We start from the raw sequence: 18173 nt of genomic DNA, 5'->3' as shown, positions 1-18173 counted from the left end.
AGGCACGGGGTCAATCGGCGCCAACTGGAATCTACGGGACAGAATCAGGTGTTTCCTCATGCAGAGTCAGAAATAGTGCAAGACACTAACTGACGAGCTAAAAAAGGACCCTCCAACATGGGCTAAATCTCGAGCACTACCGCCGCCGCTTTGACTCGTTCGACTCGTACACTCTACATTCGGCTGGCTCGCCGGTCGTCCGAAGTACTCGCTGGCTCCAAACTCCAGTCTCCAGTCTCCAACATCGAGCTACGCAATTCGAGTTTCGTTCCCTCTTTCCCGCCCAAAATGGCACACTGGCGTACGCCTCCCATCAGACGTGGCTTTTCCCCCGCGAACACCGCCATTGGTCATGGACTGTGGCAGTAGAGAGGGAGAGCCCTTGGCCGATACAGAGAGGGGGGAAGGGTGCCGACTGGCCAGGAGCTGCCACTGACCGATTCATCGCGACAGCCCCATACCCCTTCGAGTTCGTTTGTTCGTCTGGTGGCCGCTGCTTTGGCCCGTGCGGTTGTGCGCGGTTTGTCTGCAGCGGCAGCGGCACCCACTCGGCCTCGTCGAGGCCTAGTCCTTGTCTGCGGACTGATATGACGGGGTCATGGGCGCCGCAGCACATGAAATGACACTAACGGGAGACAGGATTCGTATATCACTCCAGCATCTCCCGGATGCGTCACCAAACCGGCCTTTTGTTTCTGCCCCTTCATCCGGATTGTACCATACACATTCAACGACGGTTACACGACATTGGATAACACAAATCACACGATGCAGGACGTTCAACCCAAGATGGAGAAGGAGGAGGTTCAGACTACGACGGCGGCCACAACGGCGCCCGCGACGACATCCGCCAGGATCGAGGAGAAGAAATCAAGGTTCAGCTTCCCGGACTGGATGGTCTGGTACAAGAAGCCCGAATACAGAGACTTTCGCGAGTATGCCACGGCCATTCGGACTGGAAGGAGACCCTTGAGCAGGGACGGGCGAGACAAGAGTCCCATCCCGGCCCGCTTGAGTTTGGAGAAGGTTTTGGCCAACGAGACCTGTGAGCATCCCATCTCCTCCACGCAACGCACCCCGAAAGCAAATGTCGTCACCGAGGATTCAACCAAGAATACCTGCTGAACTTCTCCAACTAGGCTCGCCGATGTCTTTGTATGACTTTTACATGTACCTCAAGTACATTGAGTTTTCCCCGGAAAACCTGGAGTTCTATGTCTGGTATGTTCATTCTCGTGTTCGTTTGATCTTTGCACCAAGTCTAACATTCTCCCAGGTTCCGCAACTATGAGTCCGCCTACGCCAAGACAGGAAGCCTCAACAACTTTCCTATGGCCGAGAAGGAGAGTGATGCCTCATCATCCAGGGATAGTGCCATCGACAGTGCGATGGACTCTATCGAGCACAAACTCCCATCACTGAAGATGTCAGAGTTCGAGTGTGATCCTGAAGCAGGTCAGTCATGCTACACCATCTAACTTGCATCCCAACTAACGCCTTCCAGCCAATGAGACTATGACCAACATCGTCCAGCTCATTGCCCCTGAAGCCGCATGCAGGCCAAACAGCAAGATCGGACCCAACGGCCGCGATCGCATCAAGTCATGGGCCAACGCCTGCGCTAAGCCGATCTGCTCGAACAACGTGGCCAACGTCGTCCCTGCCCGCATCGCACCCAACTCCGCCTACCGAGTCGAGCTTAACGCCGTCGTCAAGACCTTCCTCCTGCCTGGCTCCGAGAAAGAGCTCAACATCCCGCCCGCCCTTCGCGACCAGGCTCTTCTCGACCTCCAACATTCTTCCGACCCTTCGCATCTCCGCCCTATCGCTCAGCACGTGTACGGTCTCCTCAAGAACTGCTCGCACCGCAACTTCGTTAGACTCGGTGTTTCTAACGGCACCTTTGAGACACTGTGCATGGCGACGAGCATGGGCATTGTTCTGACCGTCGCTGGCTTCCTCTGTGTCCTCCTCCGAGCTTTCGTCCCGTTCATGGGATCACACAGCCGTTACAACGCCTTTGCCCCCTGGCCTATGTGGTTCGTCGGCATGTCTCTCATTCTTTCCGGTCTCAGGGGTAGCTGCTTCTTTCTCCTGCTCTTCACTCGACGTCAACCACTGCCATGGGAAAGATTTGACGACAGCGCATCCCTCCTTTCTCAGAAGTCTGGCTTGATGAAGTTTGTTTCTCGGATGATGATTTTCGACCGCAAGATTCGTGTCAAGGACGTCCACCTCAGGAGGCTGCAACACAAGATTGTCACACAGGCCATGGTTGGTGGTGCTGTCTTCGCCAGTCTGTGCAGCTTGCTGTTTGTGCTACTACCTGTGTGGTCGCAGACATCGCTGGCGCAGGCATGAGGAAAAGGGTATTGAGGTGGTTTGGTGAAAATTGAAGACGAAGTCTTGTATCATATCTTCTGATTTAGCGGTGATATCCCAGGCGCGATGAACTTGAATCGAGATTTCTTTTGTGTTATGAACCATAAACTCCACTTGTATCGCATTTGACGCGATGATCATCATTTGACTTTGTTATCACTGTCCGACGCCGATGGCTAGTGTTCACCACTTCAATCGCCAATTTTGTTCTGCCTTCCGCTTTCTGCAGCGCATTAGAAGAGATCAGGACTTATAGAAGCCCCCCCCCACAGCTATCGGGTTGACTTAGCAAGAGATAATAGTTCGTCTTTCTTCATAACCTTCGTGAGCCTGTATATAATTTAGCTATCAAGATACGTGCTTGTGATCCGACCTTCCAACATATGATACCCTCCCTCCATAACCACCACTGTCTCTACCCTCCGTTGCCCGTAGATTATTCAAGATGTACCAAAACTCATTCGGTCTCTTTTTAGTCACCTCGAAAGATGTATTGACATGAAATAGGTTGATGCTGCTTGCGAGGGTTTTGGTTGTCTTAATCATTACCAATGATAGCTAGGCATGCCGTGGTTGTTTGATTTTGTTGAAGAGCAGTTGTTATCAGGGAGAGAGAAGGTATTATGATAAATAAGTACTGTGGAATGCTTGAACCTCGGAGACGATGAGTTACTTGTCGGTACAAATTGGGCGCGACTGACAGTCTTGAGAGCCCAGAACAGAGACACAATAGGCGCCCTCCACCAATTGCTCAATCCTGAGGGACGATGTGGCTCATACAATGAGACCTACGCCTCGGAGGGATGCGGGTAGCGGCTGGGACGGTGGGGTAGTAGCTCCAGAGTCACCGCCACCTCCGCTAACCGTCGTCTACATTATCCGTCATCGGCTGCATGTTATTCGAGCAAATATTGACAACCAAGGTCTGACGAGTGTGTTTGGTCAGCTGAATCTTGTACAGGGGTTTGGGAGCTTTCGTCTAAGAACGGCCCAAAGAATGATGTAGACACATAGGACACGATATATTCTTTGAGGAGAATGTCATGGCGGATTGGCGACGTATATTATAAACTACATTGAGGTCGTGTCAGGATACCGAGGAGGCCAAATCAGTATTCTCCACATGAGTGTGCGCTGTTACATTGCCGGCAAGCTGCGCAATGTATTGCCCCACGTACCAGCAGAACATCCACTAAATTCAAAGCATTTTACCTTTGGACTTCATCATCAGTACTGTGCTATTCGTTCGGGATAATATGAGGATAGAACCGCTGATGATTCTGACACTCCATGGATATGTGGTCGAGGTATGGTGTTCCGGGCAGACTATGCTGAGGGCGCGAAGCAGGGTGAAGTCGGTTTCTCATGCATGACTATTCCTGTGTTTCGAAGTGCGTTGGTTTCGTCGCCGCGCCCAAGGCCTTTATATAAGCTGTTAAACAGGACAGTTAGCGCAGAGCAAAACTTTCTGTTGCCATTGGTCTGGCGAGTAGTTTACTATCGTCGAAAGGCAATCGCGTCGCAGATTGGGTCTCGTGCTAGAATACAGGAATCAAAACGGGTCTTGCTTCCCGGTGGAAGCGAGTTGTTCAGCCAATGTGTGCTCTTTTGCGTACGTAGCAGCATGATGCGGACGCTTGACCCGCATGAGGATGCATACTGAATGAAAGAGGGATGGATGACTGTGTTTCTCACCACGATGGATCCAAACAAATGACGTCCCTCAAAACAAGTTGATACTTATGAGTCTCTGGTGTCCTTCACCCGCCAGATGCTATTCAGTCAACACTCGGAGACAATACGGAGCGAGGGCTTTGCGCCGGAGGCACGAAACCAGTCGGAGGCACTTCGGATTTTGCGCGCAAGGTACAAGTCATAGTATGAGCTTTCATCCCAGAGATAATGAACAAACACTCCCATTCAAATGATTTCATTCGTCGTTCTATGCCTGTAGATATCGGTTTATATAGGTCTGGGAAGCGACATGTCAAAGGGCAGTCGCGGAAGGCAAGCAAGGCATTTCGGTAAGCCAATGTTACACGTAAAAGGGCCGTGACAGACAGTAGATTGTGAAGTCTCCCACCAGACAGCAATTGCATGTGGACTAAGTCAATCGGGACTATGAGACTTGCAGGCTAGCGTAATCAACCTCTGATTTGGTCAACTAGTTGTCATGAGATGACATCGATGAGATTTTCAGCGTTCCTTGGCTTTGTGGCCATCGGAATTCCCCTTTTATTCGCGGGGATACTACAATGCATCGGCGAGTGCCAAAATTTGCCCCCTACTCCAGATCGCGGCAACAGGAACACCGACAAACGCAATTAAGGAAGCATCCAAGTTACGCTGCAAGCGCAAATTTCCGATGCACAGATTCCTTAGAGATCGGTTTTCTTCATTGTTATCGCCTTTTCTCGCATATTCTTTGTCCTCACGGGGGATATTCTGGGACTTGCGCATGAGCAGTACCATCGCACTTCAAATCCGCTTCAAGGAAGCAGCCCTCAGCAGAACAAGCCGGGACTTCCGAGTTACGAGCCCGAAACTGCAGACAACACGATTGATCCGAAACAAATATACTCCCGTGTAAACCATTCGTCACTTTGGAAGCCTCTTTTGTGGTGTAGTCAGGCTACGAAACCAGGGGAATTTCTGCCAAAAGACAATCGGGTTGGTAAACAAATCTGTCGCTGAACAATGGATCGAGATGCATTGTTATTACTTTTTACTGGCTCTCCTTCTCCAAGATCCAATCATTCACAACCTCGGCAATCTCCAAGCTGTTCTTCTCAATATGCATGAAGTGCCCATTGCCCTTGATTCCAATCTCGCCAAGCTTGATCCACTCTGGACTGCCGCCAACCTGCTTCAGATAGTTAACCAGGCAGTGGTCGTACGTGATGTGAACACTAGCCTCGCCGGTGACCATCAAGTACGGCACGCTGGCGATCTTGGGTAACTTCCGCGCGGGCTCCATCTGCATGTGGCAGCTCCTCAGGGCCAGGGTCTCGTTGCCAACGACGACGGTCTCGAGTTCATCGGCGCTGGCAACGGGAGGGTCGTAGTCGATCGGGGTGTTGGTCAAGCCCCATGGGTTGGTGGGCGTGCCGCCCAAGGTGATGTTGTAGGACCAGAACGGGATCGTGGTGCCCTCGAGGTTGATGTTGGCGGCGATGTACTGCGGGCAATCGTTGGAAAGAAGAATGGGCGCGCGGGCTCCGATGGAGTGGGACACGAGGTACGCCTTCTCACCCAACAGCGACAGCAGCTCGCATCCGGAGGCGCGAAGGGCATACTCCTGGGGCTCCCAGCTTCTCGTCAGAGGAATGATGGTCTTGGCGAACTGCTCAAATGTCGGATCGCCCTTGAGCCCCGTACCAGGCCACTGAGTATGCAGGTAAGCCTGCGGGTAGGTGTTGTAAACTTCCGGGGCCGTGAAACCTCTCTGAATGCCTTCAGCCGCGGTGCCCGCGATCATCGTGAAGTTCTCCAGGTTGTTTTCAGAAGAGCGGCCAACCGCAGCAACATCGACGAGATAAACGGTGTGACCCTGCTGCAAGAAGTAAGAGGCCCAGCCGGGACGGTTGTCGGGGGTGTTGAGCCAGGTTACACCTGAAGTACCGCCGCCGTGGAAGAAGACCATGGGCTTGGCGGCGGCGACACCGCGACGACGCGCGCGACCAGCGGAGACCGGGACGAGCTTCTCGACGTAGAGCTGATCGACCGTGACGTTACCAGTAGCAGTCTCGATGTAGCGGCCGCCGACGTAGAAGAAGTCGCGGGTGTGCGCGGTCTCCTTGGAGGCGCACTCGGTGCTGATGGCGTTGACGCCGGTGCAGTTGCCCGAGGCGAGGGCCTTGGCCATGCCGGCGGCGGCGAGGATGGTGGTGAGGGACAAGCGGACCATCTTGGCGGAAGTAGTGGCAGGCGCGAGAGGGATGACCGAACGGAGAGGTGACGGGTGCAGTTGCGCGGGACTCGAGTCTTGTTTAAATCCTCGCGAGGCTCGGTGGTGGGCGAATCAACCGTTCGATCGGGTCGGGTGCGAGCGGGCGATCCCTGTTGACAGACTCCATTTTGCAGATTGCTCGGGTCCAGTGATTTTCGTTCCTGGCGCGATCAGCCTTCAAGGGGCGGAGATGGGGTTGCATTGGTCGATATACCCATGTTCGTTGGCCCACCGTTGCTTACTGCTCGCTTCGGATGGTGGAGATAGGTGATCAGAGGCAGGAAGTCAAAGAGACTCAAGGCGTGGTCGCGGCGACTTTGTCTGAATGAAGGTGTGAAGTCCATGCGAAGTTCAGTTTCGACGCGTTTGCGCAGGAAGCAAAACATGTCGGCAGTCAGCTGGTTGGCACGCGAGCGGCAGCCGCACGCCAAGACCGGGGTCTTCAACGGCGAGTGGAGCCCTAGGCAGGCAGCAGTCTCTAGCGGGAATCGGCAAATGACCGCCGGACGTATTCGCCTTTTTTCGACCACATCCCGTCAACATCATGTCAGAACTGCGGGGAGGCGGTCTGCACCGCATCTCACCAACGCCTTCTGGAGGACTCTTGCTGTTCAGTGAAACCCAATGCCAAAACTCCAAACTACCCGGTCTCAGTTGCTCTCCCAGCAAAATACGACATTTGTCGTTACACTGCAAGAAATGACACCGAGGAGTTCAAAGATGTGTTTTCATGATCCTCCGGCCCGCGATGCAGCAATGTTAACAACATTCAACTTTGTGTTCTACGCAACACATGAATTTGCTTGTCCGGTGATGAAACGATGGTTGAACCTCTTTTCCCTAATCGGGGCGGGGTCCTGTTATGAATACATTATTTTAGCTGGTCGCGGAGTTCATCAGGAGAAGTATTCGGCTTTGTGCATCAAACGTTGCTTTCTTGGACCAAGTCTTTGTTGTAGTTGACGGAAATCTGGTCGACCAACCATTCGAATAAAACATAATGTTCGAAATTGACACAACACAGCGCCACGGACCAATATATCTGCCAGCGCGATACTGATTGATGCAAGACCTTAAAGTGTGAATGAATTGGTCACTTCGGTAAGGGTACTGGAATACGATGAGTCTGGAGATGATATGAGGGAAGACTCATGGAGAATCCCAGAGAAATCCAGATATTCAACGTGCTCAAACATTAGTTATTGACCAACAGCTTTGAATCTTAATCGATGGGCATAAATCCAGGCACTTTCCATCGCTTCGGAAGTCCTATTTCTCGCATCATTGTCCAGCAACAAACTCGCCATGACAAGCGTCAACCACCCTACAGCATCCAGACCTTGCATCGTGCGCCACCTACCTGACTTCAAATTTGTTACCTTCCTATCACTCATGGCAGCCGCCGGTCAATCATCACGCATCGTTGTGGTTGCAGACACAGACACCAGATCCATCTCTGATGAGTTGCTGGATTGCGTCTCCTCCATTGCGAGAGCTAAAGACACTATCGAAAGCACTCTCCAACCGCTCCCGAACTTCAAGTTCCTTTTTCTCAGAACCAGCTCTGTTAAAGATCATATAAAACGACTTCGACAAACTATTTCTTCAAGGTTTGCTAACAACAAAGTGCCCGGTATAAAATCAGACTGACTTTTCAGTGTCCTCAACGCAGCACCTGCAAGGGAGAATCAGGCATCTCTCGAAGGGGACCCGTTGGCTCAGTTACGTCCGATGCGCAATCTCGAGACTGGAGATCCAATCCGTGGCTTCCCCACCACGGCCTCTGCATTTTGGGCCATGAGCCGTACGTTTCCAGTTCATGTATCCAAGGACCTTTGAGAGGGCTAATATGTTGCAGACAACGACGTGCGGCGAATTTGCGCTGCACTTGCGCTGCCGAGCGTCGGTCGTGCCAATGGCCCGGTTCGTATGGACCTCTGGGGATACACAGTTCACTATGAATCCACCGACTGAAGTGCCCCTGTAACGATGGTCACAAGTCACCTAGAAGCCGGTGTGGTTTCCTGATTGAGGTTGCAATGGGCAATCAACATTTGTTTTGTGTTTACATTTGATTTCGCTGTGGATGGAGGTATGCGTTTAGAGACTGAAATCACCTTTCGGCCGAGGAACACTTGATAGACCAAAGAGCGCAATGTTTTACTTTTGAAAACCAACCTTCCTCCCTCTTGACATCTTTGAAGTCGTGTTTGCAGCACCATGAGATTGGCAGAGGCATTGGTGGTGGGCACACGGGCCTCATGAAGTGAACGCCCATGTGGCCGATGGACCCACATGAGGCCTGCGTGTGGTGAACGAGAAGACATTCAGTCTCGCCCCCATTGTTCATCAGGTTCCGGGTGGTCACCATGGGAATTCAAAACAATGACGAAAGCGGTGTAGCGAGAATTCCGTTCTCACCTCTCACGTGACCCAGTCGGGGCTCTTCTTTTCCCATCTCATCTCAGGCGCCTTGCACCTCCCATCTCTCACTCCTTCAACACCGTCGCGACACACATCACGATCGTCCAGTATTCGCTCCCAATCCATCCCGACTTCTGCTCGTCTTGAAAGGTTCGCAAAGACTGCCAGATGAAAATATTTGCGCTAATGAAATACAGATAATCGGTTTCATCGCAACCCAAGAGCCGTCGCGATGCCGCACCACAAACGCCAGCTCAGCGATGCTGACCAGCCAAGCCCCCAGCCCAGCCTTTCGGCCGCCGCCCTCACTGAGATCGATACCGCTCTTCGTCCGGTTGGCTTCACCTTCGACGATGGACATGTGTTTGCCGATCACGAGCACGCTGCTCTTCGTCTCCTTCACCTTGACCCTCGCGAGCGCCCATACGATGCGTCGGAGAAGAACGTCGCCGTCAGAATCGCCATGATCTTTGAGGCCGCCCACCAAGTGGCTTCCGAGAACCCTGGAATTGATGCTCGGTCTCCTGAGTTCTGGCAGTTGGTTAAGACCACTGCGCTGAAGGTTGACAAGACTTTCGAGGATGCCCACGAGTCTGACCTTGCCCTCTGCTACGTCATCATCACCAAGTTCCACGCTGCTTGGAACCGCTTCGGCCGTGAAGACTCTGAGACAGCTCAAAAGATTCTGTCGCAGCCGCTCATGGACACCCAGGAGGCCAATGCAACCCACCGCCTCTACCTCGCCATTGCCGACTAGGAGATCGCAATCGAGAGTGTCGAGAGTGCTGCGAGACCTCAACAAGAGCAGAAGACCGGCAAAATGTCTAAGGGCGAGCGCGAGGTCGATTAGTACATGAACAGCGACGACTACATCAACAGCAACGGCCCCGTCAGCCCTCAGCATCTCAAGAAGCACTTGCGGGCTTTCCTTCGCCTTATCAACAAGCAGCACAAGCGCAATCTTGTTGATGAGTACTCCCGAGGCAAGAAGGAAGGCTATGACAGTGGTTTCACAGCAGGAGCGGCTTCGAACGCTTTCAGTGACGACCTTTGCCGACGCGCCAGCCAGGCCGAATATGAGCTGGGAAAGAACAAGTACGAGATAGGACTTGCCTTCAAGGAGTACGGCCTCATCATTGAGGAGTAGAAGGAGTTGCGCGTGGAAGTCAAGGAGCTCCGCGAGGAAGTCGAGGAGCTCCGCGCGGAAGGTGCCGATAAGGATGCGAAGCTTAAGCAGAAGGAGCTCGAGATTGAGGAGACAAGACTGGCGCTGGCTCGTTCTGATGGAGTCGACTTGGATGAGGGCGATGTCTTCGACGATGAGGACGACGAGTATGGCAACTACGAGGAGGAGATCGAGGACAAGATCGAGAACGAGGACGAGGACGAGGATGAGGGCGAGGGCGTTGTTTGAGTACTACGGGATCTCGCGCCCAGAGTTGCCCCAGATTTGTAACGCCAGGCACGTGTTTTGACTGTCATCAAGAGATCGTGTGGCTTTGGCGATAGTCGATGACACGAGAGTCTTGTTGCTGGAATTCTTTGGTCGTCAAAGGTACGCGGGAGGAAGTATGTGGTTCTCCAGACACTGTTAGGCTACTAAAGTCGTAGTCTTGAAGAAGGAATTTAACCCCTTGAAGTCTACAAAATCTCAAACACACACAGTAGCCGTGATATACATCTCCAGATCGGAGTAGCATTTTTATCTCCATTCTCCATTCTCTAACCGCAGCAGTAGCTCACAGAGCCAGCATCAAAATGTTCAACTCAAGACTTTCCTCGGATGTCGGTCAAGAAGAAACGTAGAAAAAAGATCAACGGGAGCAAGTAGCACACGGAAAAAGAATGAAAAAACAAAAACGAGCGACCCGATGCATTAGACCCAAGGGCAGACGGTAAATTCGAAGGATTTAAAGTCCCACACCGAGAAGGCCGGATAGCTTCCGAAGGAAGACGAACAGTAAACCGTTCGACCACCAACATCGACGGAAGCGAGATGTACAATTTCGATAGATAACGCCTGCTGCGCGGCAGCGAGCGGTCGTGGTGTGGGTCCTCGATCTCGCCTCCACCTCCCGGGGCACATCACGATCGCGGTGGCTTTCATTGGCTCAGGCGGGCAGCTGTGTGTTGTTCGCGACCCACTTTACTCAACTTCACCTCTCCTACGCCTGGCGCATTCTGAGCAACTTGAACAACGGAAGGCGCGCTGATGCTTATCTAATCTGTCAAGGCTCGTTCCATGAGATCAGCATGCTTGGATTGATTGACATGGACAGTTTCCCAGACGATACCGCCTCATTCTCCAGTGGTAGAGCGATCACCTTTCCTGTGTGCTCGCCATCGTCTTTGCTGTTTGTAGTCGCTATTACTGTTATTCTTACTATCGTCGTCCTCTTCTATCGTCCTCATCGTCTATCGTCGTCAGCTATCGTCGTCGGCTATCGTTTTCTGCCTTCTGCATTATGAATGGCACATGCGCCTTTGCCATCTCGGTCTATTACGGCGATTTCCGTCCGAGGTACCCAGGACGGAATCCGTCCTGGGTACCATATTTTCTCACCTTCGGTCGCTGTGCTCCACCTTGACTGGCCTGAATACGGGCCATGTTCACGTTTCTCTGTTCACCCCATGTGCTGAGCCTCACGCTGGGAAGCTGGGTGATGGCCCCACTCATCCATCACCTCTTTCCCGCTCAACTCGGATTTCACATGGAAAACTTCTTCCCCTAAACTTCTCCTCAAATCTCCAACGCGAGGGCTGAGTGGAACGAAATAGACGGCCACAGTGTCTCGCAAAGAGCGTCACATCCTCAGGTAAGTTGATTATAATCATTTTCGTCATCCTTTTCCACTCATCCAGACCATGCGCACTGGTGAGACCATCACTGATGAGGATTCACAGACGTCGTGGACTCTCCCACCTTCGCCATGGCCAAGTCAGACGGCCCGCTTCGCGATGCGACCCAAGTCGCCATCTGCCCCGATCAGAAGGCGCTAGCCCAGATACCCTTCATAGAGTTCATCATCGGCACCAATGGAATCTCGTCATTGTCAATCTGAAGACGCCGAGTCTGACTCTCTTCACCCGTCCCTTCAAGAACGATCCCGCCAGCGCCACCAAGACGATTGCGCGCCGCGCTACCGAGCTTCTCAATGCGTACTTCGCCGTCGTTGATGTGGCCCACGAGAAGAATCTGAAGGCAGCGCGGCAACCGAGCAAGGCCTGGGGCTTAGCTTTGGAGTATCTGCGCACTAAGAACTGGCCTGCCTACTCAGTTACAGATGAGAAGATGCAGCTGGTCATGGTAGCCTTTGCGGATGCCCGCATGCGCTACCTCGACAACGGTGGCAGAGGAAAGAAGGTTCCCCTCAAGTCAAGCTTCTTCAAGACCCTCGCCGAGTTGCTGGACAAGTTCAATGAAATGCGTTACCCTCCCGCTATGCCTCTCGAGTCCCAGACCTCCGAAGACGCCACTGCTTCTACCGCGCCATCAACGCCAGCCGACCTCCCCTCCCGTCAAGCTACCCCCGAAGTCACAGAAGACTCCCTCTTCGTCATCAGTCCCGAGCCTAATGACCGCACCGCTGCCTCTGACCCCTGGCCTCTTCAGCATGATGACAGTCTCACGTTCTCGCTTTTCGAGGAACTTCAGCAAGTGAAGGACGATTTGGAAGAGGCCAGGGCTACAATCGTGGAGATGAAGAAGGAGAACAAGAAGGAGAAGGAGATGACAAAGCGCATGGTCTGGTGCGCTGTACTCCCGGCCATGAACGAGCTCCGTGAGCTGCAAGGTCAGCCGGCCTAGGGACCCGACGACTGCGAGAAGTATCTTCTAGGCCAGCTCTGAGACCGATACATGTTTTCGGGCCCTTCCGTCATGTGTATTCGGCAAATGTTCTACCTCTGACGAAAGTTATGACGATGATACTTGGGCGATGGGGCAAGAATCACTGGTATGTCTGAAAGAACGCGATAGCAAACATAGAGTTTTATCGAGACGGAGGTCTTCTCCGTAGTCTTCCTATGTACTTCGTGACTTTGATGAAGACGACGACGGGGGACGGCGGCAGGGGACGACACGATAGACGACGACGATAGCGATGATAGCGAAGACGAAAACGAACAGGAAATATGGTCGCTTGAGTATAGCATACGGATTACACGTGTGCATGTGGAAACTGCCTGGATAGCTGACTGACAACGCCTAGGGAGCAAAACTCCTCTAAATATACAGGGAGATCCATCATCATACCAACAAAAGTCTTTGATATTTTACACGAAGCATGATGAGGAAGGAGTCTGATCTAAGACTATTTATTCAAAGCTTCTATCAGGTAAGCAATAGACAGAAAAAAAAGATTGGGGTGTCGCCACTACCCTGAGTTGAACCCTGGCCTTCTCGCTCTTAGCGAGGGGAGATTCTGAGGGCCCGATCGGGTTATGTACTTCGTGGGCGCGCTACCACTCCGAAACCTACGGCGCGATACCTCATCCTCTCACATTGGGTTGCGGATTTGGGCAGCCAACCCCCTTAAGTAGGCTGTTGCCTGGGGCGCAAGGCATTCAGCCACACCAAGCGCTTTGAGGTGAATTTCCCAATCGCGTGCAACTTATGCAACCACCCAATCACCAGCAGCACTTCTGACTGCAATGTGGGCCTTGCTTCTGGGATACTGCTGATGCCAACATGCTTCTGAAGTCTCCACGACTTTGCTTCCAAATGAGCAGTTCTATCAGTCTGTCTCGTAATTCGGCACGGCAAGTTGATGCTGGCAGAGTAAATTCACTGAGAACCCGTGCGAAAGTGTATTACTTCTGCCCTGCCCATCGTCGTTAGAGGTGATCTTCATGTTTTTTCATCGCGCTGGATACGTTACAAATTTCAGGCTGCGGTTGGGCGTCCCGGGGATACCCTGCAGCTTGCTTATTTGTGAAATTTCTCATGACACTTACACTGGGACGGCAGTATTAGATATCATTATGCGATGGCGTTTCCAAACCCCTCGCCTCGACCTACGTGGAGGGAGTGGAGGTACGCAACAACAGCGAGGAAGACTACAGGAGGAACAATCGCGGGAAACGACTGTACTGGAATGATTGCTGACTTGGGTTGGACAGTATCATAAAACAAATAAGGTCGCGAAGTACTTATTCTATGTCAAAGCTACGTTCGGCTGCGCGACAAGTCTGGCAGTGTTCCATGGTGGCGATGAAAAGCTGGAAGTAAAACCGAGATGACGAGAAGATTCTGTACCCTAGCAAGGGGTAACTCGTGATTGAGCAGAACCAAGAGGAAGCTGTGGCAGGTTTATTATGGAAGATATTGAGCTGTTCGTGCGCATGTGATAAAAGAAGACTGAGGGTCGAAAATGAGAGACAAAAAAACAGAGGTATTGCCACCACCTGATACGGAACCCTGACCATGGTACACTTAGCAGGCCGAAATCTCCCGAGGGCCCCATGAGATATCATTACCGAGGTGGGCGCGCCATCCGTCAGCCATCTACGGAACCATTGCTCTTCTCTCGATTGGGTCGTGGCAAGTCGACCGCACAAACCCCTTAAATACTGCCGCCTGCGGCATCAGGCAACGAGCAGCCCAATTTCCGGCTTAACTAGCCGTTCGCAGGGAGTTTGCTTTGAAGCTGTTGCGCCAAACATCGCGCATGGAGCAGCATCGCCAGCAACTCCATCACGTCGGATCCCGGCGCTGGCTTGCCCACCATACGACGCATCAAAAGCAAGCAACTGCATTCCATGCAATAACGGTCTGAAAACATATTGAATATGACTGAACTAATCAATTGAATACTATGAAACTACCGAAGATTGTCTATTTCTCAAGTCTTACGCCATGTCGAAACTCCGTTCATTACCCATTTTCCAGGCCAAACATGACGGCGTTTTACTTGGTCGGAGGCAGAGGCTGGGGAGTCGGCTTGGGAGGCGGGCCAGGCTTGGGCGCAGGCTTGGGAAGGAAGGGTGCTCCGAGAGAGGGTGAGTTTGCCATGTTGTCGAGAGTCTTGGCTGTCAAACGTCTGTTTTCTGCTTGAATGCTGTGATGCTTGGCTTGTGTTGTGTGTGTTTGTTTGAGAAAAGAAACTGCTTGACTTGGGCTTTCCACGAGATATTTATACTTATAAACTACCGTTCCATCGGTTCACCGCATAGTAGTTCCTCTCTAAGGTGCCGTGATTCATTTCCAATCCAACAGCGCTCCAAGTGCCTTACATGCCGAGTGAATGACATCCAGCCATTTGGCATGCACTGTGTCGCCTTTCGCGGCATATTGCTCTGTGACGAATTGCTCACCGCCTTCTATGCTCTCGGTTGGCGTTGCGAGGGCGTATCTGTGGTTGGCGGCTTCGTCGAACGCCTTCCGCGTCCTCGGGAGCATTTGATGAGCGGTTTTCTGGTCGCATAGCAACCCCGGGAGCCTGGCCGTTGGAGTCTCTCTTCCTCTTATTCCACTCCCTTTCTGTCTGCTCTTTTGCGATATCCTCGTTCAACTCTCTCTGCTTCCGCGCTCTCTCCTCCTGCTCCCTCTCATTTTGCTCACTCTCGTTCTGCTCCGTCTCCTTCTGCCTTTTCTCCTTTTGCTCTATCTCCCTCTGTTCTCTCTCCTTATGTTCCCTTTCCTGCTTGATCCTTTCTTTCTGTAGCATCTGCTCCCGATCCTTTTCCTTCTGCTCCCTCTTCTTCCGCGCTCTCTCTGACTTATCTAATTTCGCTTTCTGCTCCCTCTCCTTCCGTGCTTTCTCTATCTTCTGCTGTTTCTCTTTCTGCTCCCGCTCCTTCCGCTGTCTCTCTTCTCGTACTTTCTATTCTCTGCTGTTTCTCTTCCCTCTCTATCCGTTGTTTTACCTTTTCCTCCCACTCCCCCTGCGCTCTCCGCGACTTTTGCAGTTGTTCTTTTATCTCCTGGAACTCCTTCTGCTTCTGCTTCCACTCCCTCTGCTCTCTCTCTAGCTTTTGTCTCTTCTCTTCGAGCTCCCTCTCCTTCACCTCCGTCTCCTTCTGCGCTTTCCACTCCCGGTCTTCCTCCCTGCTTTCCTCAACCAACTGTCTCTTTGTCGATTCTTTCCATCGTGAATGGAGCGGATCGCTTGCGATAGCCCATCGTGTCTTGGCTGGGAACGTAAGCTCATCCGAAAACGCACCTCGATTCTTCGTCATCGCAATCCACTTGTCAACATTTTCGAGAAACCGCCTCTGGCTGTGGTCGCCCTTCGTCTCTGTTTGGTCGCCGAGATGTCTTTCGCGGGCGGCCACATAAATTTCCACAAGCTCACGGATCTGCTCAGGCATAACTTTCGTCTTCTAGATGGGGTTGGTTTTTCCGAGAATCATCTGAACCTGCTGCCACGTCAATGGCATCGTTTGGTCCATTTCCTTTTGGTTGTAGAGTACACTGAACGCTGCGGAAAAAACCCCTTCGACGTGGCCAGACACATGGCGGGGCATCTGGGCCTCCGGCACGTAAACATCGGGGTCCTTCGGATCCAAGTTGTCATCACAGGCGCCCAGAGCAATGGCTAAGTCGGCATTCCTGTAGTTGATGACGTCCGCTGGGAGGTCGAGTCCGGGATGCCTGAGGTATCGTTGGATGCAAACAAGCTGGCCGCTGGTGATCATGTTCACACTGGCTGGGAATCTCGGGGTTGACGGCCCTGTCTCAGAAGACTGGAAATATCATCAGCAAGTAGAACGACAAGATATTCGGAGTAAAAGGGCAGCAGGTTCATACCGCGGTGCCCGTTCGGAAACTTTGCGAAGAGTTCTGGCCGATGATAGAAGACGACGTGTTGGGGCTAGATCCCCCATTTTCGCCTTCGGCGCGGGATGATGCCATCTGCTCTGGGTTAGATTGCTTCCAAGAGCTCAAGTCAGGCAATGGAGCTATATCTTACCAGCAAACCTCGTGGAACAGACAAAGACTCGCTTGCAGGTGCCACCGAGCAATAAAGGCACAAAGTCTGGTGATAACAAATGCTTTGAAGCCAATTGTTGTTGTTGTTATATTTAACGCCGTGGCGGCAAGGGCGCAGCCGCCCTTGCGGCCGACCTCCCGAGGGGTATATGGCGTGGAGGGTCGCCGGCTCAAGCTATATACTCTACAGTACACGCCTCTTCCTAACGTCCTCCAAATCTTGCCCGTGGGCTACTATGTGTTCTATTTGTCCCTAGTTCCCGCTGGTTCCCTAGTTCCGTTGTGGTCTTCCGATCCTCTACGAGGAGGGGGTTGTTACTAAGGTCTAGGTCAAGACCTAGTCCCTAGTACCGCGGGCAGATCTTCTGGAAGAAGTCTGTCACGGAGAGAAAGGCCTGGAAGCCTTCATGATCAGTAATTAGCCCCTTATAGTACTGCTCAAGAGATCCTATAGGCCCTATAGGCTCCTGTGAACTAGAAGGGTGGAGGGTGGGCCACTGAAGCCGCCTCACTAAGGTCTTTCGGCAGTAGACTAGGTGGTCTACTGCCTTTGCCTCCCCGCAGGAGCAGGTAAGTAGTGCTTCTGTATGGTTGAAGCGTTGGTGATATTGCTCGAAGTCTCCATGCCCTGAACGGGCTGCCAGGAGATGGTGAAGGATCGCCCGTGGCAGGGTCAGTTCAGGAGGGCAGGCGAGGGAAGCCTTTAGCCCTAGTTGGGTGTGGCAGGACGTTGCCTCTTGCTTCCACCATCTTCTATGCTGGCGGTATATTCGCTCTCTAGCAAGCCGTTTGATCCCTGATAGGGTAGCTAGTTGGCCCCTAGGGACTGGCAGGGTTGTGCCCTCCTTAGCTAGGATGTCTGCTTCCTCGTTTCCTTTGATACCCTGGTGCCCTGGGGACCAGTGGGTTTGTATGTTGTATATCCTAGCTGCCTCTTGGATCTCAAGGAAGGCAGCTTGTGAGGAGTCTGGGGCCATGCCTCGGATCCCCTGGATAACGCTGGTATTGTCGATACAGATATGTATAGGCTGGCCCTGGGAGGTAAGGAGGGCCCGTCGGAGCCCTGCCCTCGCCCCTTCGGCCTCGCCATCAAATACTTCTGCTATGCCGAGGCGTCCGCAGCCCTGGGCTATGCGTTTATTCTTACGGTAGATGACAAAGCCAAATCCTGTAGCGCCATCAGGGGCTTTAGAGCCATCTGAGTAGATGATAGTATGCTCTTTTGGCACCGTCTTGAGCCAGGCCTGGAAGATCCTGGCTGCTACTTCCTTCGTCTGTGTAACTATAAGGTTATAGGACCCTGGGAGGTATTGCGGCTGTAGAAGTGCTGGCCTTGGGCACTTAGGTAAGAGGCCAGCTGTCCTTTGGAGCCTGGTCTGCTGCCCCCCTGGCTGTAGAAGCCTTGGGACCAAGGGATGTTGTTGGTCAACCTTCTGTAGGCGTGTAGCGAAGCGTAGTCGCGCTGCCTCGAGGGCTACCTCTGCT

The 18173-nt window shown here is 52.5% G+C and overlaps 7 protein-coding genes across 7 annotated transcripts; 4 read left to right on the top strand and 3 right to left on the bottom strand.

Annotated features, from left to right (window-relative positions):
• Positions 1-768: 768 nt before the first annotated feature.
• CGGC5_v014943 (uncharacterized protein) lies at positions 769-2361 on the top strand (the record flags this gene model as incomplete). Its single annotated transcript, XM_032025239.1, has 4 exons — positions 769-1045; positions 1140-1221; positions 1277-1455; positions 1505-2361. The coding sequence occupies 4 exons, from the start codon at positions 769-771 to the stop codon at positions 2359-2361; spliced, it is 1395 nt and encodes a 464-aa protein (XP_031878127.1).
• Positions 2362-5107: 2746 nt separating this feature from the next.
• On the bottom strand, positions 5108-6289 carry CGGC5_v014942 (putative secreted lipase; the record flags this gene model as incomplete). The annotated part of the gene is made up of 1 exon (XM_032025238.1): positions 5108-6289. The coding sequence occupies one exon, from the start codon at positions 6287-6289 to the stop codon at positions 5108-5110; it is 1182 nt and encodes a 393-aa protein (XP_031878160.1).
• A 114-nt stretch (positions 6290-6403) lies between these two features.
• Positions 6404-6717, bottom strand: CGGC5_v014941 (uncharacterized protein; the record flags this gene model as incomplete). The annotated part of the gene is made up of 2 exons (XM_032025237.1): positions 6404-6492; positions 6546-6717. 2 exons carry the CDS (start codon positions 6715-6717, stop codon positions 6404-6406), a joined length of 261 nt encoding a protein of 86 aa, XP_031878078.1.
• Positions 6718-8987: 2270 nt separating this feature from the next.
• CGGC5_v014940 (uncharacterized protein) lies at positions 8988-9512 on the top strand (the record flags this gene model as incomplete). The annotated part of the gene is made up of 1 exon (XM_032025236.2): positions 8988-9512. The coding sequence occupies one exon, from the start codon at positions 8988-8990 to the stop codon at positions 9510-9512; it is 525 nt and encodes a 174-aa protein (XP_031878077.2).
• Positions 9513-9608: 96 nt separating this feature from the next.
• CGGC5_v014939 (uncharacterized protein) lies at positions 9609-10169 on the top strand (the record flags this gene model as incomplete). Its single annotated transcript, XM_032025235.1, has 2 exons — positions 9609-9759; positions 9922-10169. The coding sequence occupies 2 exons, from the start codon at positions 9609-9611 to the stop codon at positions 10167-10169; spliced, it is 399 nt and encodes a 132-aa protein (XP_031878076.1).
• Positions 10170-11685: 1516 nt separating this feature from the next.
• On the top strand, positions 11686-12563 carry CGGC5_v014938 (uncharacterized protein; the record flags this gene model as incomplete). Its single annotated transcript, XM_066153176.1, has 2 exons — positions 11686-11807; positions 11870-12563. 2 exons carry the CDS (start codon positions 11686-11688, stop codon positions 12561-12563), a joined length of 816 nt encoding a protein of 271 aa, XP_066007444.1.
• A 2503-nt stretch (positions 12564-15066) lies between these two features.
• On the bottom strand, positions 15067-16393 carry CGGC5_v014937 (Reticulocyte-binding protein 2-like protein a; the record flags this gene model as incomplete). The annotated part of the gene is made up of 3 exons (XM_032025232.1): positions 15067-15558; positions 15623-16054; positions 16115-16393. The coding sequence occupies 3 exons, from the start codon at positions 16391-16393 to the stop codon at positions 15067-15069; spliced, it is 1203 nt and encodes a 400-aa protein (XP_031878161.1).
• Positions 16394-18173: the final 1780 nt, after the last annotated feature.

This window comes from Colletotrichum fructicola (assembly GCF_000319635.2).
Source record: "Colletotrichum fructicola Nara gc5 chromosome Unknown KSG_Nara_v1_contig09, whole genome shotgun sequence".
Lineage (NCBI taxonomy): Eukaryota > Fungi > Ascomycota > Sordariomycetes > Glomerellales > Glomerellaceae > Colletotrichum > Colletotrichum fructicola.
The sequence above is the reverse complement of the archived record's forward strand: the minus strand, read 5'-3'. Positions and strand labels throughout refer to the sequence as shown.